The sequence below is a fragment of the Equus asinus genome, chromosome 8, assembly GCF_041296235.1.
Source record: "Equus asinus isolate D_3611 breed Donkey chromosome 8, EquAss-T2T_v2, whole genome shotgun sequence".
NCBI classification, from domain to species: domain Eukaryota; kingdom Metazoa; phylum Chordata; class Mammalia; order Perissodactyla; family Equidae; genus Equus; species Equus asinus.
The window spans coordinates 25,913,481-25,932,065 of record NC_091797.1 but is presented as its reverse complement, the minus strand read 5'-3'; the positions used below and the strand labels follow the sequence as shown (position 1 = coordinate 25,932,065).

The 18,585-nt window shown below is 40.1% G+C and overlaps 1 protein-coding gene across 2 annotated transcripts in view; it reads left to right on the top strand.

Annotated features, from left to right (window-relative positions):
* Positions 1-18,585, top strand: part of DNAH8 (dynein axonemal heavy chain 8) — a 263,980-nt gene that overhangs the window by 135,178 nt on the left and 110,217 nt on the right. For both annotated transcript variants that reach the window (XM_070514986.1, XM_070514987.1), the window contains exons 53-58: positions 4,568-4,781; positions 7,158-7,267; positions 11,648-11,811; positions 13,425-13,617; positions 15,439-15,561; positions 17,125-17,255. In XM_070514986.1, coding sequence (XP_070371087.1) covers positions 4,568-4,781; positions 7,158-7,267; positions 11,648-11,811; positions 13,425-13,617; positions 15,439-15,561; positions 17,125-17,255 — 935 coding nt within the window. The remainder of the gene's footprint in view (positions 1-4,567; positions 4,782-7,157; positions 7,268-11,647; positions 11,812-13,424; positions 13,618-15,438; positions 15,562-17,124; positions 17,256-18,585) is intronic.

Here is an 18,585-nt window from a genome sequence, read left to right as displayed (position 1 = left end):
GACGCTGCTTTTGTTGAAGACTTCTCAAGTTGAAGCCCTGGGCCCGGAGGCAAGGGAGATGTCCTCCTTGCTTCTCGTTTCCCTACTCCCCAAAATCCTTTCAGTCTGACTCCACACTCCGCTTGTTGTTGCGGCCATCCTGGACCCTCAGATCACACCCCTTCCTTCCCTGAAGATTTCAATTCCTGGATCACTGTCACTCCCTCCAGCAGTGTCCCTGTCCCCGGGGCCAGCTTCGTGGTTGTGTGACCCTTGCTGTCGCACAGGAACTCGTTTCAAAGGGCCCTGCACACGGTTCGGTACTCTGCCGTAGCCGTCTTTAAATTCTTAATAACAATTTTTGAACAAGGAGCCTTGTGTTTTCATTTTGCCTTGGGCCCCACAAACTATGCAGCTGGTCCTGCTTGTCATAATTCTCAGGGATGCCAATATCTACGTGATCTTGGCCTCTGGGTTCCTTCACCTTGCCTCCTCCCGACGATCGTGCCTTCCACCCTGTTTGAATTACTCATTCATGCAGTCATACCCTGCACCTTGGCATTGTCGGTAACTGTGACCCTTCATTATCTCAATTTCAAGCATTTTGTTCTCTGATCATCATGTCCACTCTCTGTAGCTCATTCCTTCTGCTACCAGAACTCCAGATGGCGCTACCACCCATTGTTCCTGCCGTCATGAAACTACCTTCCATTTCCTCACTTCCTTTCCCATGATCCCTCATTATAATCACTGGAGTATACACCCTCTACTCATTTATGAAAGCTTTAACCACGTTAAAGTCCCATTAAAACTCTCTGCCTGCTCTCCACCCACCCGTTCCTATGCAGCTAAACTGCCTGGAGAAACCCACACAATCTGAGTTTCACTTTAAAATTGTGATCATGGACCTCAGCTGAGCTCCTAGTGCTGCCCAGCCGTTATTCTGCACGTCTCATGTTTTACATCCTAGTCCCGTCTGCTCCTCTGCTACACTTCCATTCAGGCTCCTGCTCTGTGAGATGGCTATTTCAAACCACCTTCTTTTTCCTGGACCTCCGACACCTCCATTTCCTCACCCTCAGCTGAGCATAGTTGTGTTGCAGCTTTCTTCCTATTTCTCTAGGAAGTTGATTTCTTTCCTTTTGTTTGTTTACTCTCTATATAGTATACTGAGTTTTTATGTTCTACTGGTTACCTAACCCTAGACAGTACATCCTGCATACACAGAAAATCAAAAATAAAGATAATCAAACCTTTTATTCTCATCTTGCATATCCAATAACATTTGGACACTTTAATTTCCTTTATCTCTCTCCTGACATCTTTTTATTGTTGACTTATATTTTAAGTCTATATCTCTCTTTTTAAAAAGAACTCCCATGAGACATTATTTTTTTCTGTTTTATGTATTCACTCTTCATTTGCATTACCCACATATTCACCACTTTCTTTGCTCTTTATTCATTCTTGCTTCTCAGGTCTTCCATCTAGTATCACGTTCCTTCTGCTTTTATGAATTGCCTTAGAGAAGGTTTTTTAATGATTAATTCTTAATTTCTATTTGCCTGCACGTGTCTTTATTTCATCTTCTTTATTTGAAAGGTATGTTTGCTGGATGTAAGAATCTCACTTGGCAGTTATTTTCTTTCAGCACGTCCAATATGTTATTTCTGCCTTCTGTTTTCCTTGTTGCTGTTAAGTCAACTACCACTTAATCACTGCACCTCTGAAGTTAATCTGCCTTTTTTCACTTGCTGCTTTTAAGACCTTCTCTTTACCTTACTTTCTTATAAAGTTTTCTGTCTCTCTCTCTCTCTTTTTTTGCTGAGGTAGATTCACCCTGAGCTAACATCTGTGCCATCTTCCTCTATTTTTTAGTATGTGGGCCACCAGCACAGTATGGCCACTAACAGGGTGGTGTAGGTCCCCGCCCAGGGAATGAACCTGGGCCACTGAAATAGAGCATACTGACCTTAGCCGCTAGGTCACCAGGGCTGGCCCCAATTTTTTCTTCTTTTAATAATGTTCCTTGGTGTAGATTTATTTGTATTTATTTGTTTGGGGTTCAATGGGACTCGTGAATCTGTGGTTTAGTGTCTTCCATCATTTCTAGAAAATTCCCAGTCCTTATCTCTTCAAATATTACTTCTCCTTCACTTTCTTTCCTCTTTTCTCAGACTCTAATGTATATTAGACTTTCTTCTGTACCCTCTGTGTTTCTGTAATTCTCTTCTATGCATCCCAACTTTTTCTCTCGCCAATGCTTATGTTCTAGATAATTTCTCCCTCTGTCCTCCACTTCACTAATTTTCTTCTCTGCTTTGTCTAATCTATTGTCAAATTATCTGTTGAGTTCTAATTCCAGTTACCATTTGATTCTTTTTTCTGTCAAATATGTTGTCCTTTTTTATAATTCCTAGTCTCTGCATATATTTTCAAATTTGTTCTCTCTTTAAATATGTTGAGCATGGTTGTTTTGAAATCTGTGTCTGTTAATTCCAGCATGTGAAGTCTATGTGGGTCTGTTTCTGCTCTTTGTGGTTTTAATAGTTCTCAAACTGTCTTGTTTTCTGTATGTATCTTTGCTTGCTAGGTCATTGCCCTTTAAAAATTATCTGTGGCTGTTTCTTGAAGCCTAGGATGTATGTGCCCTCATCCAGACAGGTTTTGAGTTTTCTTCTGCCAGGTCCTTGGGAACTTATTCAGTCAACATCATTGCAAAGCAAGGTTAAGATTTGAATGTCTCTGGCTCACTTAGGCTATGCTTACCCAGGGTGCAAATCTATGCAAGTGTTATTCTGAGGCCACAACCTCTCAGGGAAGGCTTCTTTTCTTTTTTTCTCTCCCATTCAGCAGGGCTCCAAGGAAGGTAGACTTCTCCGCAGTTCCTATAAGGTGAGGAGAGTGGAGGCATATTTAGATATCATCTATAAGCAGAAGAGCTCCTGAATTTCAGGCTCATTTATCCAATTAGAGGTGTCTAGTTGGGTTTCAAATTTACCAGGTCCAAATTCCTGTTACTCCCTAAACCTGTTCCTCCAGAAGTGCTGTTCATCTCAAGAAATAGCAACTCCATATTCAATCTTCCAGGAAATCCTGTTGGCTCTATCTTCAAACTATATCCAAGATTTGACCACTACTTACCATCTCTGTTACAAACACGTGGTGCAAACCACAATTTGCTTCTTGATCATTACAAATGCCTCTTAATTGTCTCCCTATTTCCCTCACCTGTCTCAGTCTATTCTCAAATAAGCAACCAATTAAAACATGGGTCAGGTCATGACACACTTCTCTGCCCAGAATCCTCCCATGAGACTTGTGGAATGTAAATAGAAAAGTCCTCACTGTGACCCAAAGACTCTACCTGTTTGATCCCGTCTCCCCATGACTCTGCTCCAACCACATTTACTGATCCTTGTACGTACTGGGTATAATGTTCACTCAGAGCCTCTGCGTTTGCTGTTTCCTCCATTTGGGATGCTCTTCCCTTGGATATCTAAATGGTTTGCTTTCTCACCTCCTTCAGGTCCTTGCTTCTATGTCACATGAGCTGAAGCCTCTTCTGCTTTCCACATTCACTTGCACCCTTGAGAACTGCCTATTTCCCTCCTCTGCTTCATTTTCTCCAAAAAACTTATAACACACCATTTTATTTACATACGTATATACACATAACTACACATGTATTTTGTCTACCGCCACTAGAATGTATGCTCCATGAAGACAGGGCTTTTTATCTATGCTACAATAGAGCCAAACACACAGTAATCATTTGTTAAATGTTAGTTGAATGAAAGAGTATCATATTTGAGGTGCTTGTGTATCATCTACTTGCAGATACTCAATAGAAATTTTGATATGCAGGCGTGGATCTTAGAATCTGAAGCTAGAGTTCTTGAGTTGAGATTCTTTAGGGTATAGGGTTGAGATGGCATCCCCTGAAATAGTGAGAAGAGAAAAGGGCCAAGGATAGAACTCTGTAGAACAGTTACACATGAAGGATGAGTGGAGGAAGGGGGCCTTGGGAAGCAATCCAGAGTCACGAGACAAAGTTGGAAAGAATTGAGCCTCTGGAACCAACAGAGGAAGAAATTTCAATAAGGGGGCAGTGTTAGCAGTATGAGAGGCTACAGAAAAGATAAGAACATAAAATCCAAATGAAAACATTCAGCAATGTAATTTTGAAAGCTCAGGAGTAAGACTGTCCCGTATTCTGATTTAAAGTATTTTGAAGTGTTGAATATTCAGTGTGAAAGATATCTTTGGCAAAATTTGTAACTCTGAGTACTGTTGTAATTGTATCAAATATTCCATAATTCACTTATCAACATTTGTTTGGAAATTAATTTCATCAATGTGGTGAAGAGCACACTGGACTTGCACCAAACATGTTTAACTTATGGTTTAGAGTTCCTGAGTGGCATCATCTAAGTCACATTGCCTTGAAGGTGGTTGTTGGCATTCACAAACTCTTCGCTGATGAGAGTTGCAGGTTTACTTCTAATCTCATCTGCGCTATTTTGTAGGAGCCATGGAGGAGTATGATAGTGATAAGTTACTAAAATATTACTGTATAAAATTTCAGATAACTAATGAGATTGTGCGACAGATGATGGAAATGGAAGGAATGTATAGCTTGGACAAGCCTGGAGACTTCACTACTATTGTCGATGTGCAGCTCATAGCAGCAATGATTCACCCCGGAGGTGGTCGAAATGATATTCCACAACGTCTAAAAAGACAGTTTACTGTGTTTAATTGCACGTTGCCTTCAAATGCCTCCATAGACAAAATTTTTGGTATGACTATTCTTGGTGTTTAATTTTTTATTGCATTACATAATAAACATAAGCCATGCAAAAACTTTATTTAAGAGATAAAAAGGTTCTGTCTGAAGAAGGGGTTAAGTATCTGAAATGGAGAGCTAAGTACCAGAAAAGAAGGATTAATACTAAGAATACTCAGCTTTATAGCCTATTCGAAGACTCAGGGATATTTGGAAATGGCCTTGTTGAGGGTCAGCTGTGGAGGTAGGGGAACTCTTGTGTTTTGGTTTTCTTGACATGGTTAACCAGAGAAGTTTGGGCGGATGAATGATGAACAATATAATATAGCAAGGCAAGTGGAGCACTTTGATATGTTTATTAAAATGAGATTTTTGACACCAAATTTAGGCTCACATAAACTGTACCATCAAAAATTATGTACATGAAGACACACGAAAGAAACTGACATGTGTATATGGACATTTGTTATTTGACACAGCAAGTGCTGTGGCTCAGAAGGGAAAGGGCAGACTTTCAATAGGTAGTAGTACTGGGATATTAAGTAATTTTTATGGTAAAATAACTGAAATTGGACCCTTATCTCACACTAAGGATAAAATCAATACATATGGATTAAAGACCTAAATATAGAAGGCAAAGCTATAAAATATTTGTAGGAAAATATCTAAATGACCACTGGGTAGGACAGAACTTCTTAAATGAGGAAGATTGGCACAGATGTTAGCTCAGGGCCAATCTTCCTCACCAAGAAAAAGAAAGAAAGAAAGAAAAAATTAAAGTTAAAAGGTCGGGGGCCAGCCTGGTGGCATAGTGGTTAAGTTAGCACACTCCGCTTCGGTGGCCTGAAGTTCATCAGTTCAGATCCTGGGCATGGACCTACACACAGCTCATTAAGCCATGCTGTGGTGGCGTCCCACATAGAAAAACTGGAAGGACTTAAAATAGAATATACAACTATGTACTGGGGCTTTGGGGAGGAAAAAAAAGAAGATTGACAACAGATGTTAGTTTAGGGCCAATCTTCAAAAAAAAAAATAAATAAATAAATAAAAGGTCAAAATTTAAAAACATAAGTGGCAAAGCTGTAAAGAAAAGTGAGTTACCGATTCTCACCAAGTCAGAGTAGTGGCTTCCTCTGGAGGAGGGAAGGGGTTATGGGCGGGGATGGACTGGGGGAGCTTCTAATGTACTGGGGCAACGTCATAGTTCTCGGTCTAGTGGTCTGTGCATGAGTGTTTGCTCATTTGTTAAACTATTTTATATACCCTTCAATATGATTAATATTGAAAATTAAATATGGAAACAGACCAGAAACTGAGGCTCAGAGGAGTGAAATAACTGCCCAATCAAGGCCATTTAGTTAGTGCAGGGCAGAGGCTGGTGCTAGACCCCGTGCTCCTTGTATAACGCATTTGTCCCGCAGGGAGTTGGAGATCTAGAATCGTAGGAGTTCAGGAAGCCAAAGGGCCTTACAGGCATCTAGTGCAACCAGCCGTGACCTTGGAGGACCATTTCCTGCTCCCTCAAGGCTGCTCTTCTTGGGTCTGTGTGAATGCAGCCCAGTTTCTTTAGCTGCTCCACCCCTCATAAACCTGCCCTGCATCTCTGTGCAGGTATTCATGTTCATGTCCTTCTGAAAATACCATGCCCAGGATGAACATATTACTCAACAGATAGTCTCACTGGAGCGAAGTGGAGTAAAGCTATTTTTGCAGTCTAAAACCAAAGACATTTTGAAGCTGGAAGAATAGTCTGTAAACCTACAGCCCATCCCTTCCTGAGGCTGATTATGTCAGACTGTCACTGTGCTGGGTGTCTGCTGGGACCCGTCACATGACTAGCCCAGGCTAGAGTGTTGATTGACTGCAGGTCAGGAGATGTGAGTCCTGATTCCAAGTCTATCAACAACTGATCTGTGTGACCTTGAACAATTTGCTTTGCCTGTCTGGGCTGGTCTCCCTATCTGCAAGATGAGGAAATAGTCTCTGAGTTCTCTTCCAGCTCCCGTATGCTTCAGGGTGAGTGCTGTTTTTACAGGTTCTGGAGCCAGGCTCCCTGGGTTCAAGTCTCAGATTTGCCTACACACAAGCTGTGTGACCTTGGGCAAGGTACTAAACTCCTATTAAAATAGTAATAATAGTGATAATATCTACATCAGATTCTTTCACATAGGATGTTGGGCGGATTAAATTAGTTAATACGTATAAAATGCTTACCACTGCGTACTAAGCTTCACAGGACCCGCTGCTGACTTCCAGTCTTAGCTGATTCCTTAAGAGAAATTCTTAATGTCATCTAATCAGTCCGGGGATAATTTATTCACAGGGATAAACACATACCTTATAATCTTTTAGTAAGCTTGTCCCTTCAGTCTCGTTTATTTTTCAGGAATTATTGGCTGTGGATACTTTGATCCTTGCAGAAAGTTCAAACCTGAAATATGTGAGATGATTGCGAATTTAGTTTCGGTGGGCAGAGTGCTGTGGCAATGGACTAAGGTACAGAATTATCTCTTGTCAATAATAAAAAAAAAAGTCAACTATTATTCAGCTTAGTTCTCACCTCGTGGCTCATGAAGTTATCATCACATCATTTGTGGTAGTGTTTTTTTGGAAAAGACAAATTAGGTGCTCAAATAGATTTATGACACCTTTTCCTTCCAGGGAGCAGATATTCTGACTGAATGATGCTTTCCATATGTATGAGATATTACTATAAACCAGACACGACATCCGAGATTAAGCAGAATTTTGCTGAAATGAGAAGACTGCTTTTCCACTTGTTACTCTGATTTGTGACTGTATGTCTGTCTCCCCTCAACTGCACCGTGTCAGACACTCAAATGTTTACTGACTGAGAGAATACACGGATTTCTGGATAGTCTTGGCTAACCAAGACTTAAAGTCTCTGTGTTTCTCCGAGGTGGAGCGTGCGTTAGTAGAGGGATGGAAGTCTACATAATAAAATAATCTAGGTTTTAATATACAAGTCAGTGCCCTGAGCAAAGCTCAGCAGGCCTGTAGCTGTCACCAGGTGGCTTAAGGCAAACTCATGAAAAGGCAATTAAATGTGGGTCTGAGATAAAGAAAAGGTTGATATATTTGCCAAAAAATGGTGAAGGAGATAAGGATTAGCTGTCATGGTTCACTGTAAATTCATTAGGCCATTACACGTATCTGGGCAGAAGTCTATGTCCTAGGGAAATCTGGAGTGTGCCAGCCTTTCAGATTCCTGGGTGGACTGGGGGAATTCCAGATACAGAATTATCAGAGGAGGAATTGAATCGGGTGTTTCTTAGGAAACGCTCTTCCCTGTAATGATCAGTTCCATTCATGGGCCTGCTCCTTGCTGACACAGGGTCTTTGCATATGCTGTTCTTACAGAAACTCCAGAATGCCTCTCTTACAGAAACTCCAGAATGAATGGCAAGGTCTGACTGTTTGAGACAATTTTCTGCGGGAATATCCATGTGTTTTCCAGTGGAGCTATTCTTCAATTTAATGTGCTTATATACGTCTTTTTCTGAAAAGCCTTGGCCTTCCTGGTGTCTTTCCGTCAAGGCTTCTTTTGTCATAGGAATGTTTACTGGCTTCATTTCCTCACCTTTCTTTACATCTTTAACCCATTTTGCACAAGCTTTCATTTCCACTGTTCTCATCAAGGGCACCAAAGACCTCAATTTTGGCATCCAAAGGTTAGTTTCTCCTTCCTCTTACTTGACTCTTTAGCAGCGTTTGACATAAATGATCCCTCTAAACACTTTCTTCACTTGGCTTCAGAGGGGCCACATGCTCCTAGTTTCTTTCCTACCTCACTAGCTACCTTTTTTTAAGTCCCCCCTTCTTCTTCCCCTCCTCTAAATACTGGAGTGCACCTGATCTTGATGCCGGGACCTCTTCTCGATCTCCGTTCTTTACCCAGGTAGTCCCCTCCAGCTTCAAAGCTTTAAACACCTCTCTGTGCAGATGACTTCAAAATCAATACCTCCACCCCAGGCTTCTCCACTTGGCTCCAAACTTATTTCTAACTACTTAGTAGACATCATTATTTTGATCTCTAATAACCATCTCAAACTTAACATGTCCAAACAGAACTCTTAATTGTCCTTAAATATGATCCTCCCTCAGACTTTTGCATCTTAGTTAACAGCAGCACCAATTGTCCTCATTCTCAGACCGGGCACCATCCTTGATTTGTCACTCTCAGCCCCTACATCCAATCCATCAGCAAGTCTCAGTAACCATGCTTTGGAAACATGCCCCAAAGCTGAGCGTTTATTGCCATCTCGCTGTGACCACCCTGATAAGTGCTTCCATCGCCTGCCCTCTGGACCATGCGGTGACTTCCTAACCAATCTCCTTGCTTTCTTCTTGCCCGCATAGAGTCTGCTCTTTACACTGTCCCAAAGTGCTTTTTAAAAAAGTCAATCAGTGATCATTACTCCTTCTTAAGACCACCGGTAGATTCCCGGTTACCTTTACAATGAAACCCACTGCCTTGCTCTAGCCCGTGAAACTCACCCTGAGCTGGCCCCTGCTTACCTCTCTTGCCTTCCATCTTTCTTTTTCTTTTTTTTTTAAAAGCTTTTACTTTTTCCTTTTTCTCCCCAAAGCCCCCCAGTACATAGTTGTATATTTCTCGTGGGTTCTTCTAGTTGTGGCATGTGGGACGCTGCCTCAGCGTGGTCTGATGAGCAGTGCCATGTCCGCGCCCAGGATTCGAACCAACGAAACACCGGGACGCCTGCAGCGGAGCGCGCGAACTTAACCACTCGGCCACGGGGCCAGCCCCTTGCCTTCCATCTTTCCGCTCCCACTATGCTGCCCTTCTCACTCTTCCTGGAACACTTCAAGTAGTTCATGCCCCTGGGCCATTAGACTTTATTTGACTCATTCTCCTCATTCTTACCTTCAGAGGGGCTTTCTCAGATCATTTTCTCTAAAATAACTGTCAACGGGCCCATCCGTCTTCTGATCCTACTTTATTTTTTCTAACCATGACTTTCATTATTGTTTGTTGATTTGTTTGTTGATCAACATCTTTGTTTCCTATTTGTTGTCAGCCTCCCCCACTGGAACAGAAGCTCCCTGGTGCAGCAGACTTAGCTGCTCTTTTTACCGTGCTAGCTTCTTAAGGGCAGTGGGAGGTGCTCAAAAATACTCACTGAGAAGCGAGTGAACCTTGCTCCTCTCCCCACTCCCAAACAAGCAGCTTTCTTTGCATCTTTTCTTCAAATCTCCCATCTTCACAAAGCACTGTTTTGGTCCACTCATGGCTTGTATATCACTTCGCCTTTATATTAGTTTACATAGCTTTAAAGCACAAGCAGGTGAGGAAAGAAAGAAGCTGACAAAAATTAAAGAGAATTATTGGCAGAGAAGGAAAGAAGCAGGTTAATAAATGAGAAGAAGAGGGAAAGAATTCGTGTAATTCTCTTTAGTGATTGCTTCAGTTGCCAATGGCTGCCATCATAGCTGCAGGCTTTTATAGCAAAGGAAAAAAAAAAGCAATATTCGCATAACCTTATCCCTTATTTTGCATATTTGTAATGTAAGTGTATGTTTTACATTTTGATGAGTAGAATAAACATTTTGGCTTGGAATGGAACTGGGCAAAGAGGGAAACTGAAAGGTCACTGATAAAATAACCCTTCCCTTCCCTTCGTTCTATGTCCCCTGCTACCTGCTGTGCTAACTTGCACTGTGAATTAGGCTGTAAAAATTACTCCACAAACTCAATAGGGTGCTCTTTTGCTATAGAAAGGGCATATTCCGTGAATAGATGCTAAAGAAGGCATTTGCTTTCCTGAAATCATGTGGAGAGTTTGCTTTGTATCTCCAGAATTGTCATTGTTTTCACTTTAAAATGATGCTAATGATAACAGTTGCAATCTTTCAATGTGGCCAGTAACGCTTCTCACACCTAGTACACCTCACATTTATCCTTCAACTGGTATCTCACCATATAAGAATGTGTCATTGTTATAGATTTGCCTGTTTGAGTTCTAGAAGTTGGTAGAAGTAATCAGTAAATTAGTGTTCAAACAACAAACAAAACCCAGAAAAACCACACAGTACTTACAGCTGCATGTTAGCCTTGCCTGCCAGTTTATTATAATATATGGATTTATGAAAGCACATTGACTGAGTCTGGATGCCCACACTGAAATCTAGATTGTGACATAGAAATGTATTTGTGCACTCATCAAGCCATGCTATGGCGGTGACCTGCATACAAAACAGACAAAGCTTGGCATAGATGTTAGCTCAGGGCAAATCTTCCTTGAAAGAAAGGAAGGAAGGAAGGAAGGAAGCTAGGAAGGAAGGAAGGAAGGAAGGGAGGGAGGGAGGGAGGGAGGAAGGAAGGAAGGAAGGAAGAGATATATTTGTGGAAATTAAAACACATTAAGGACCTTAATCAAGCAATCTATAGAAGATAGTCATTAGTGACTTTAGAAGTGGACATTCATTGTTGTTAACTGTTGGACAGCCAGCTCACTTTCAGTTTTTTGTTATGACTTACTTCCATATATGCACTAATAAGGTTAATAACAATTAGGAATGCTTATTCCCACGACTCACATAGTTTTTAAGAACTTAGGGGAAAGTGACTTATTTGAAGCCAACTAATGATGGTAGGGCAGTGTTGGAATCCATCCTATACAAGAGCTTATGGTCTTCCAAATTCCATGTTGGTTTATTTATGATGTATTTTTTCCATCAGTGCTGTGACAAAAATGTAAACTTAATCTTGGTTTATTTACTCAGTCTATTTTGCTTAAAATGGGATTTGTGAAATTAAATTGTTCTAAAAGCAGCTCTACTTTCAGTTTTATCTGTGAAGTGAATTGAAATTATCACTTTTGTTTTCCTCTCCAGGTGAAGATGCTACCAACTCCTGCTAAATTTCATTACATTTTCAATCTTCGAGATCTTTCCAGAATTTGGCAAGGAATGTTAACCATAAAAGCTGAGGAGTGTAATTCACTGTCTATTCTCCTGTCGCTTTTCAAACACGAGTGCAATAGAGTAATTGCAGACAGGTGTGCATTACAGTCTTTCAGTTTAAATGTACTATATAAGAAGTTTACATTACTGGATTAATTCCTGCATTATCTACTCAAATAAATAGAGTAAAGAGTGTTGTGATACTTTGTTCTGGGGCTTGTGAAGCATTGATGCCATTTCCCACCTGGTGGTCACCTTGAAAAAATACTCTGCTAATTTACCTGAGTATTATTTCAACAGGACATCTTTTTAAATCACATCGTCAGAGAGTTGATAGCGTTCAGAGGCAAATTGTAGTTATGTATATTTTCTAAAATATGTGAGTTCTGTGTAGGTTTTGCATGGTGAAATCCAGTACATAAGCCCAGTCATCTCTCTGAGACTCACTTTCCTCCCCTATAATATATGGATGGTTTGAGGCTGGCCCAGTGGTGTAGTGGTTAAGTTCGCATGCTCCACTTGAGCTGCCTGGAGTTGATGGGTTTGGATCCCGGGTGAGACCTGAACACCACTCATCAAACCATGCTGTAGTGGGGTCTCACATACATAATAGAGGAATATTGGCACAGATGTGCGCTCAGTGACAATCTTCCTTAAGCAAAAAGAGGGAGATTGGTAACAGATGTTAGCTCAGGGCCAGTCTTCCTCACCAAAAAATAAATAAAATAAAATAAAATAAAATATGGGTGGTAATGCCAGTCTTACAAAGTTGTAAAGGGCCTACATGGTGTCTCACACAGAGGTGGTACTCATCAAATGTTAGTCCCCCTACTTTCTCTCTTCCCCCTCTGATATTGTAAGTCTGAAAAGGACCTTCATGCACTGTGTGCCCACAAACCCAGAAAGAGGATGCTTGCCCACTACTGACCGTCATCACTTCTGCATTCTGATTGCAAATTTTAGGGACCTTTGCCCTCACCCAAGTGAGTCATCCATATTGTTAAAGAAAAAAGAATATTCATGACACTTGCTAAAACGATAAGGCACACAGACTTTCCTCAGGACGGTCATGATAGGTATAGGGGCTACTGCAGAGGGGTTTTGCGTTAGGGGAGAGAAATTGGGCTCAACTCGGGATACAACAAGGAAAGGGTGGGAATTTATAGGCAAAGAACAGGATGGGGGAGGTTGGAAAATGACTAAGAGGAAATATCAGGGGCAAGGGAGGATTCTGGCTAAACTGACCTAAGAGGATTCGTGCTGAAAGCAGGCCGGGGTGACCACATATTACCTGGGGGCTGGGGATAATGAGGAATTTGGTCAGATATCAAGGGTGATCAGACAGGAGGAGTGGGGGATTCTGACCTATCTGACCTGACAAGATTCTTGCTAAAACTGGGTGAGGCAAAGAAGGCCACAGAAGGCCAAAAGTCGTGGCCTCATTAGGGAGAAAATTCAGAGGAGCCTGACTGTTTGGTCAAGGAGAGACTCTTCGTCCGTCTTTTCTATAAGTGACACCATCAGTGTTATAGTCTCGTGGGTGGAGTTGCGTCCTTCTCGTCAGAAGGCAGAACATATTGTTTCCCTGTTCTGAGGCTATGGGGGTGCAGGATGGGGGCTGAGAGGAGGTGGAGGGAGGTCGGAACCACGTCCAGTTGGGAAACATGCCTCCATATTTTGCGTTTTTACTACTGTATTTTTATTTCAGATTTATAACTCCTGAAGATGAGCAGTGGTTTAATGTGCACCTTATTCGTGCAATTGAAGAAAATGTTGGCGCAGATGTGGCTTCACATATCCTTCCTGAGCCATACTTTGTAGATTTTCTCCGTGAGATTCCTGAACCAACTGGTGATGAACCTGAAGACACTACATTTGAAGTCCCCAAAATCTATGAAATGGTACTTATTTTCATCTTTAAAAGAGATTTTTGGACCACTCACCTAACTAGATATTTCTCCCTGCGCTCGAGTCCCACGACGGAGCTGCGGTAACTTCTACGTTAGTTACGGGTTGTGATTCCTGTCATCACACACCAAGTGAAATATTTCTTTCAATGAAATTTAGCAGCAATCCCATTAAAGTCAGGTATAAGACAAGCATGTCTACAATTTTCACACTTATTTAATATTTCTTTGGAAGTTTTATGCGCTGCAACAAAATGACAAAAAGAAAATAGATCTAATTAGAAGATAGGAAAAAACAAAAATATCATTATTTGCAGATGATATGATTATCTCTTAATATAATCCAAGAGAACTTAAAATTTGTTTTAAGAGTTCAGTAAGATAACCGAGTATGACATAAATATAAAACTCAATACCCATCCTCTATGTAAGAGGTTGGCAAATTACAGTCAATGGGCCAAACCCAGCTTATCACCTAGTTTTTATTAGATTTGTGAGCTAAGCAGGGTTTTTACATTTTTAAATGGGTAGAAAAAAAATCAAAAGAAGAATAATATTGTGTGACATATGAAAATGGTATGGGATTCAAATTTCAGTATCCATAAGTGAAGTTGTATTGGAACACAGCTGTGCCCATTCCTTTAGAGATTGTCTGGCTGCTTTTGCACCACAGTAGTGGCGTTGAATAGTTGTGACAGAGACCTTATGAGCCACAGAGCCTAAAATATTTTCTTTCTTGCCCTTTACAGAAAAAGTCTGACAACTCTTGCCAACAATCACAAGATAGAAAATATAACAGAAAAGTATTTCATTCAACAGCAACAAATATGTAAAATATCTAAGAATAAACATGACAAAACTTTACTTGATTAAATAGCAACACATCATTCTTCCTAAATTAATGTATAGGTTTTATGAAGTTTGAAACAAAGGGATTTTTTAAACGGGGTCACATAAAGTAATTCTGAAATGCACATAGATCAAAGAATTAAATGGGGAGAAACAATTTGTAAAACAAATATGGGAGGATTTCCTTCAGAACGATTTGATTACATAAACTATGTACACCTTCTGCATTTTGTTTAAAATCCATAAAGAATATTAAAAGCAAATAAAACTGAAAAAATCTTTATTATATTCCCACATTAATTACCATGGGTAGGAGTTGGTGCCGGGGGTCCTTGGAGGGAAAAATCAGGGGTGATTTCAGATTGGAAACCAGCTAATGCAGTTAGGTTTCAGGCCTCCGAAAATGGAAATAACTAAAAGTAGACTAATCTGTGACAAATCTTTGGAAATCTGTTAAGTTTTTTACACTCAAGTAGAACGGCCCCTTTATTTTATTTTATTTTTTAAAATTTTTTTTATTAAGATTATGATAGTTAACAACCTTGTGAAATTACAGTTGTACATTATTATTAGTCATGTTGTAGGTACACCACTTCACCCTTAGTGCCCTCCCCCCACCCCCCCTTTCCCCAGGTAACCACCAATCAGTTCTCTTTGTCTATATGTTAACTTCCACCTATGAGTGGAGTCACACAGAGTTCGTCTTTCTCTGTCTGGCTTATTTCACTTAACATAATACCCTCAAGGTCTATCCATGTTGTTGTGAATGGGACAGCTTTGTCCTTTTTTATGGCTGAGAAATGTCTGTTCATGTCCCCTGCCCATTTTGTGATTGGGTTGTTTGGAAATCCATTAAGTTTTTAAAGCAATTCTTTTGGGGATTACTTTTGAGTATCTTTACAATTGTTACTTGCATAAATACTTGGATCTTAAATATTATTTTTCTCTCTCTCTCCCCCACCATAGATCCCATCCTTTGACTTTCTGTCTGAAAAGCTCCAGTTTTACCAGAGACAGTTCAACGAAATCATCAGAGGAACAACTCTTGATCTGGTGTTTTTTAAGGACGCAATGACTCATCTTATTAAGGTTCTAACTATTGACTATTTACTGATAGAAATCGATCGTGTAAAAGCTTAGTAAACTTCACAGATAAACTTTATGAGAGAATAAATATATAGTATCGAGTAGTGTATAGAAGAGTGACCATACGTTGGGTCAGTTCACTGTCTCAGAGAACAAAGGATCAGAAACCCCTTACCCAAATCCACCTACATGAAAGCAAATGTTTTTCAAAGGCAAATTGATGGCTTTTGTGTTCAGAGCTTTTGACACGCTGAGTCAAAGAGTTTTACCTTCCTAGAAAGTAAGATGGAGAACCCTGTGAAGAAATACTCCCTCCTCAAATTATATTTTGATATAATAGGAATCCTGTTCCCCCTGGGGGAAAAGTCGATGCTCTAAAAAAATGTCAGTTTCATTATTGGTTTACAGAACATGGGCACACTGATGGGGAAAGGTTAGGGTGGGTATACAGGACTGGTGAAAAAATAGAAACAAACTGGAGGCAGCACCCAACAGGAGCATAGTTTGATCCAAGTCTGAAAGGCTGCAGAAAGGAGTTATTTCTTTATATAATTTGTAGATCAAAAAGGAGTTTCTCCAGGAAGTCAAAACACCGTGTAGGGAGGTTTAATAAAGGGGAGGCAGTTAGTTCTGTATTTATCATAAAGTTGTCTTCTGTAAAGTTCATGAATTTCCACGTGTTCTAGGGCTGTTTCATATCCGACAGTTCAGCACGTAATTATTGAGCACCCACTGTGACTAGGTCTTGGGGGCCTGGGACCCTGTTCTAGGTGCAAAACCACATAAGTGATTAATATATTAAAACTATAATGATAGAATTAATGCATATCAAGGCGTTGTTACTGATCTGCCACTTGTAAAACTCGCATTTAAAAAAATTCTTTTTAGTGGTGGTAATGAATTTAGTGATCCATCTAGACTGTCTTCCCAATCAGTGACATTAATGATAAAAGACAACTTTTTAGCAATGTCTTCAATTGGCCTACATAAGATTAGAACCACAGCTCGAGCCTTAGTCTCCTTCACTGAGGAAATCAACCACAGAAAAAGCAACACAAAACTGAAGCCTGTTTCTCCAAGTCTTTTTCTCCAAAGACTTCCTGCCCCCGTTGTAAGCAGAATTTTGGTACTTTTAAAAAACTTTCATTGGCAGAGATATGATAGACGTAGTATTTGTTGTCGAGCTGGGTGTCTACATAATTCAACGTGTTGGGCTGGTGAATAATATGCAAACAATTCTAATCTTCTTTCTGCGTATTGGGAAGAGCAGCTCTACCATCCACTGAGTCAAAAAATAATAAAATTACACACACACGCAGAATAGTTTTGAAATAGGAAATAGGAAAGCCAATTTGTACTCTTTTTCATGATGCAAATGTAGATGGGCACGGGAAGGATTTGAATCAAATAAATCAATCTGAAACTTTAATTTTTAAAATTCTGAGATACCGTTAAAGAGTTTAATGTAGTCTAGAAGCGTATGGTCAACATTGGACCCATTTAGTGCAAGAAAATGTAAACAGCTGAATCCTATTTTCAAATAAACGCTGTTGTATTTCAAAACAGATTTCACGAATAATTCGAACATCGTGTGGAAATGCGTTGCTGGTGGGTGTCGGTGGTTCAGGAAAACAAAGCCTTTCGAGACTGGCCTCTTTTATTGCTGGCTATCAAATATTCCAGATAACATTAACCAGGTAAGATAAAATAAAACATGGCGGTATGTTTTCTATAGTTAATTTCTGTGGAGTGAAATGTTCAGTTAAAAAAAATACAACAATTTGGTATATTTCTTTTTTAAGTAAACTTTTCATTGAAGTGTAACATATATAAGGAGATGTACACAGATCAGAGCAATCACAAAGTAAGTACACCTATGTAGGAAGAAAACCCCAGGAGGAAGCCTCATGTCCTACCCCAGTCACTACCCTCTCAAGGGTAACCATATTCAGACTTCTAACCCCATTGATTAGTTTTGCCTGTTTTTGAACTTTTTTTTCTCCCCAAAGCCCCAATGCATGGTCGTACATCCTAGTTGTAAGTCCTTCTAGTTCTTCTGTGTGGGATGCCGCCACAGCATGGCACCTGACAGACAGGTGGTGTGGTTCCACGACTGGGAAATGAACCTGGGCCACCACAGTGGTGAGAGTGCCGAACTTTAACCACTAGGCCATCAGGGCTGGCTTGTACTTTTGAACTTTATATCAATCGATTCATACAAGCTTGCCTTTTTTGTGTCGTTTCTGTTGCTTGCACTATTTATGTGAGATCCATCCATGATGCCACATGTACCAATAGCTTGTTCATCCTTATCACTGTATAATCTTCGGCTTTATCACATATTGCTACAATTTGTTTTATCCATTGTACTACAAACATTTGTGGGGTGTTTTTTTTGGCAAATAGAGCTGGTCTGAATATTCTTGTACATATCTGGGTATACTCTTAGAGAAAGAACTGCTGGAAATGGAGTAGACATATATTCAGCTCTAGTAGATTTGCAGGGTAGTTTTCCAAAGTGATTCTACCAGTTTACACTTCCACCAGTAGTTTATGAGAGTTTTGATTCTTCCACATGCCTGCCTGCCCTTGGCATTGTGAATCTTTTTCATTTTAGCAATTCTGGTGGGTATAGAGTGGTATTTCATTGTGGTTTTAGTTTGCAATTCCCAGATGGCTAACGACGTTCAACACGTTTTCATCTCTTCTTGGCTATTTGGACAGCCTGTTTTGTGAAATATCTGTTTAAATCCTTTGCCCATTTTTTTTTTTTCAGTTGGGGTGCGATTCTTTCTCTTATTGGTTTTTAGGAGTTCTGTATGTATTTTGGATATAATTTTTTTGTCAGAGTGTGTGTTGCAAATACCTTCTCCCAGTCATTGGCTTCCTTTTCACTCTCAGTGGATCTTAATTTTAATGAAGCTTAAGCTTTCAATTTTTCCCTTTATTTTAGTGCTTTTTGTATTCTGTTAAAAAAACTCTTTGTTTACCCCAAGTTTATGAATATATTCTCCTGTAATTTCTTGC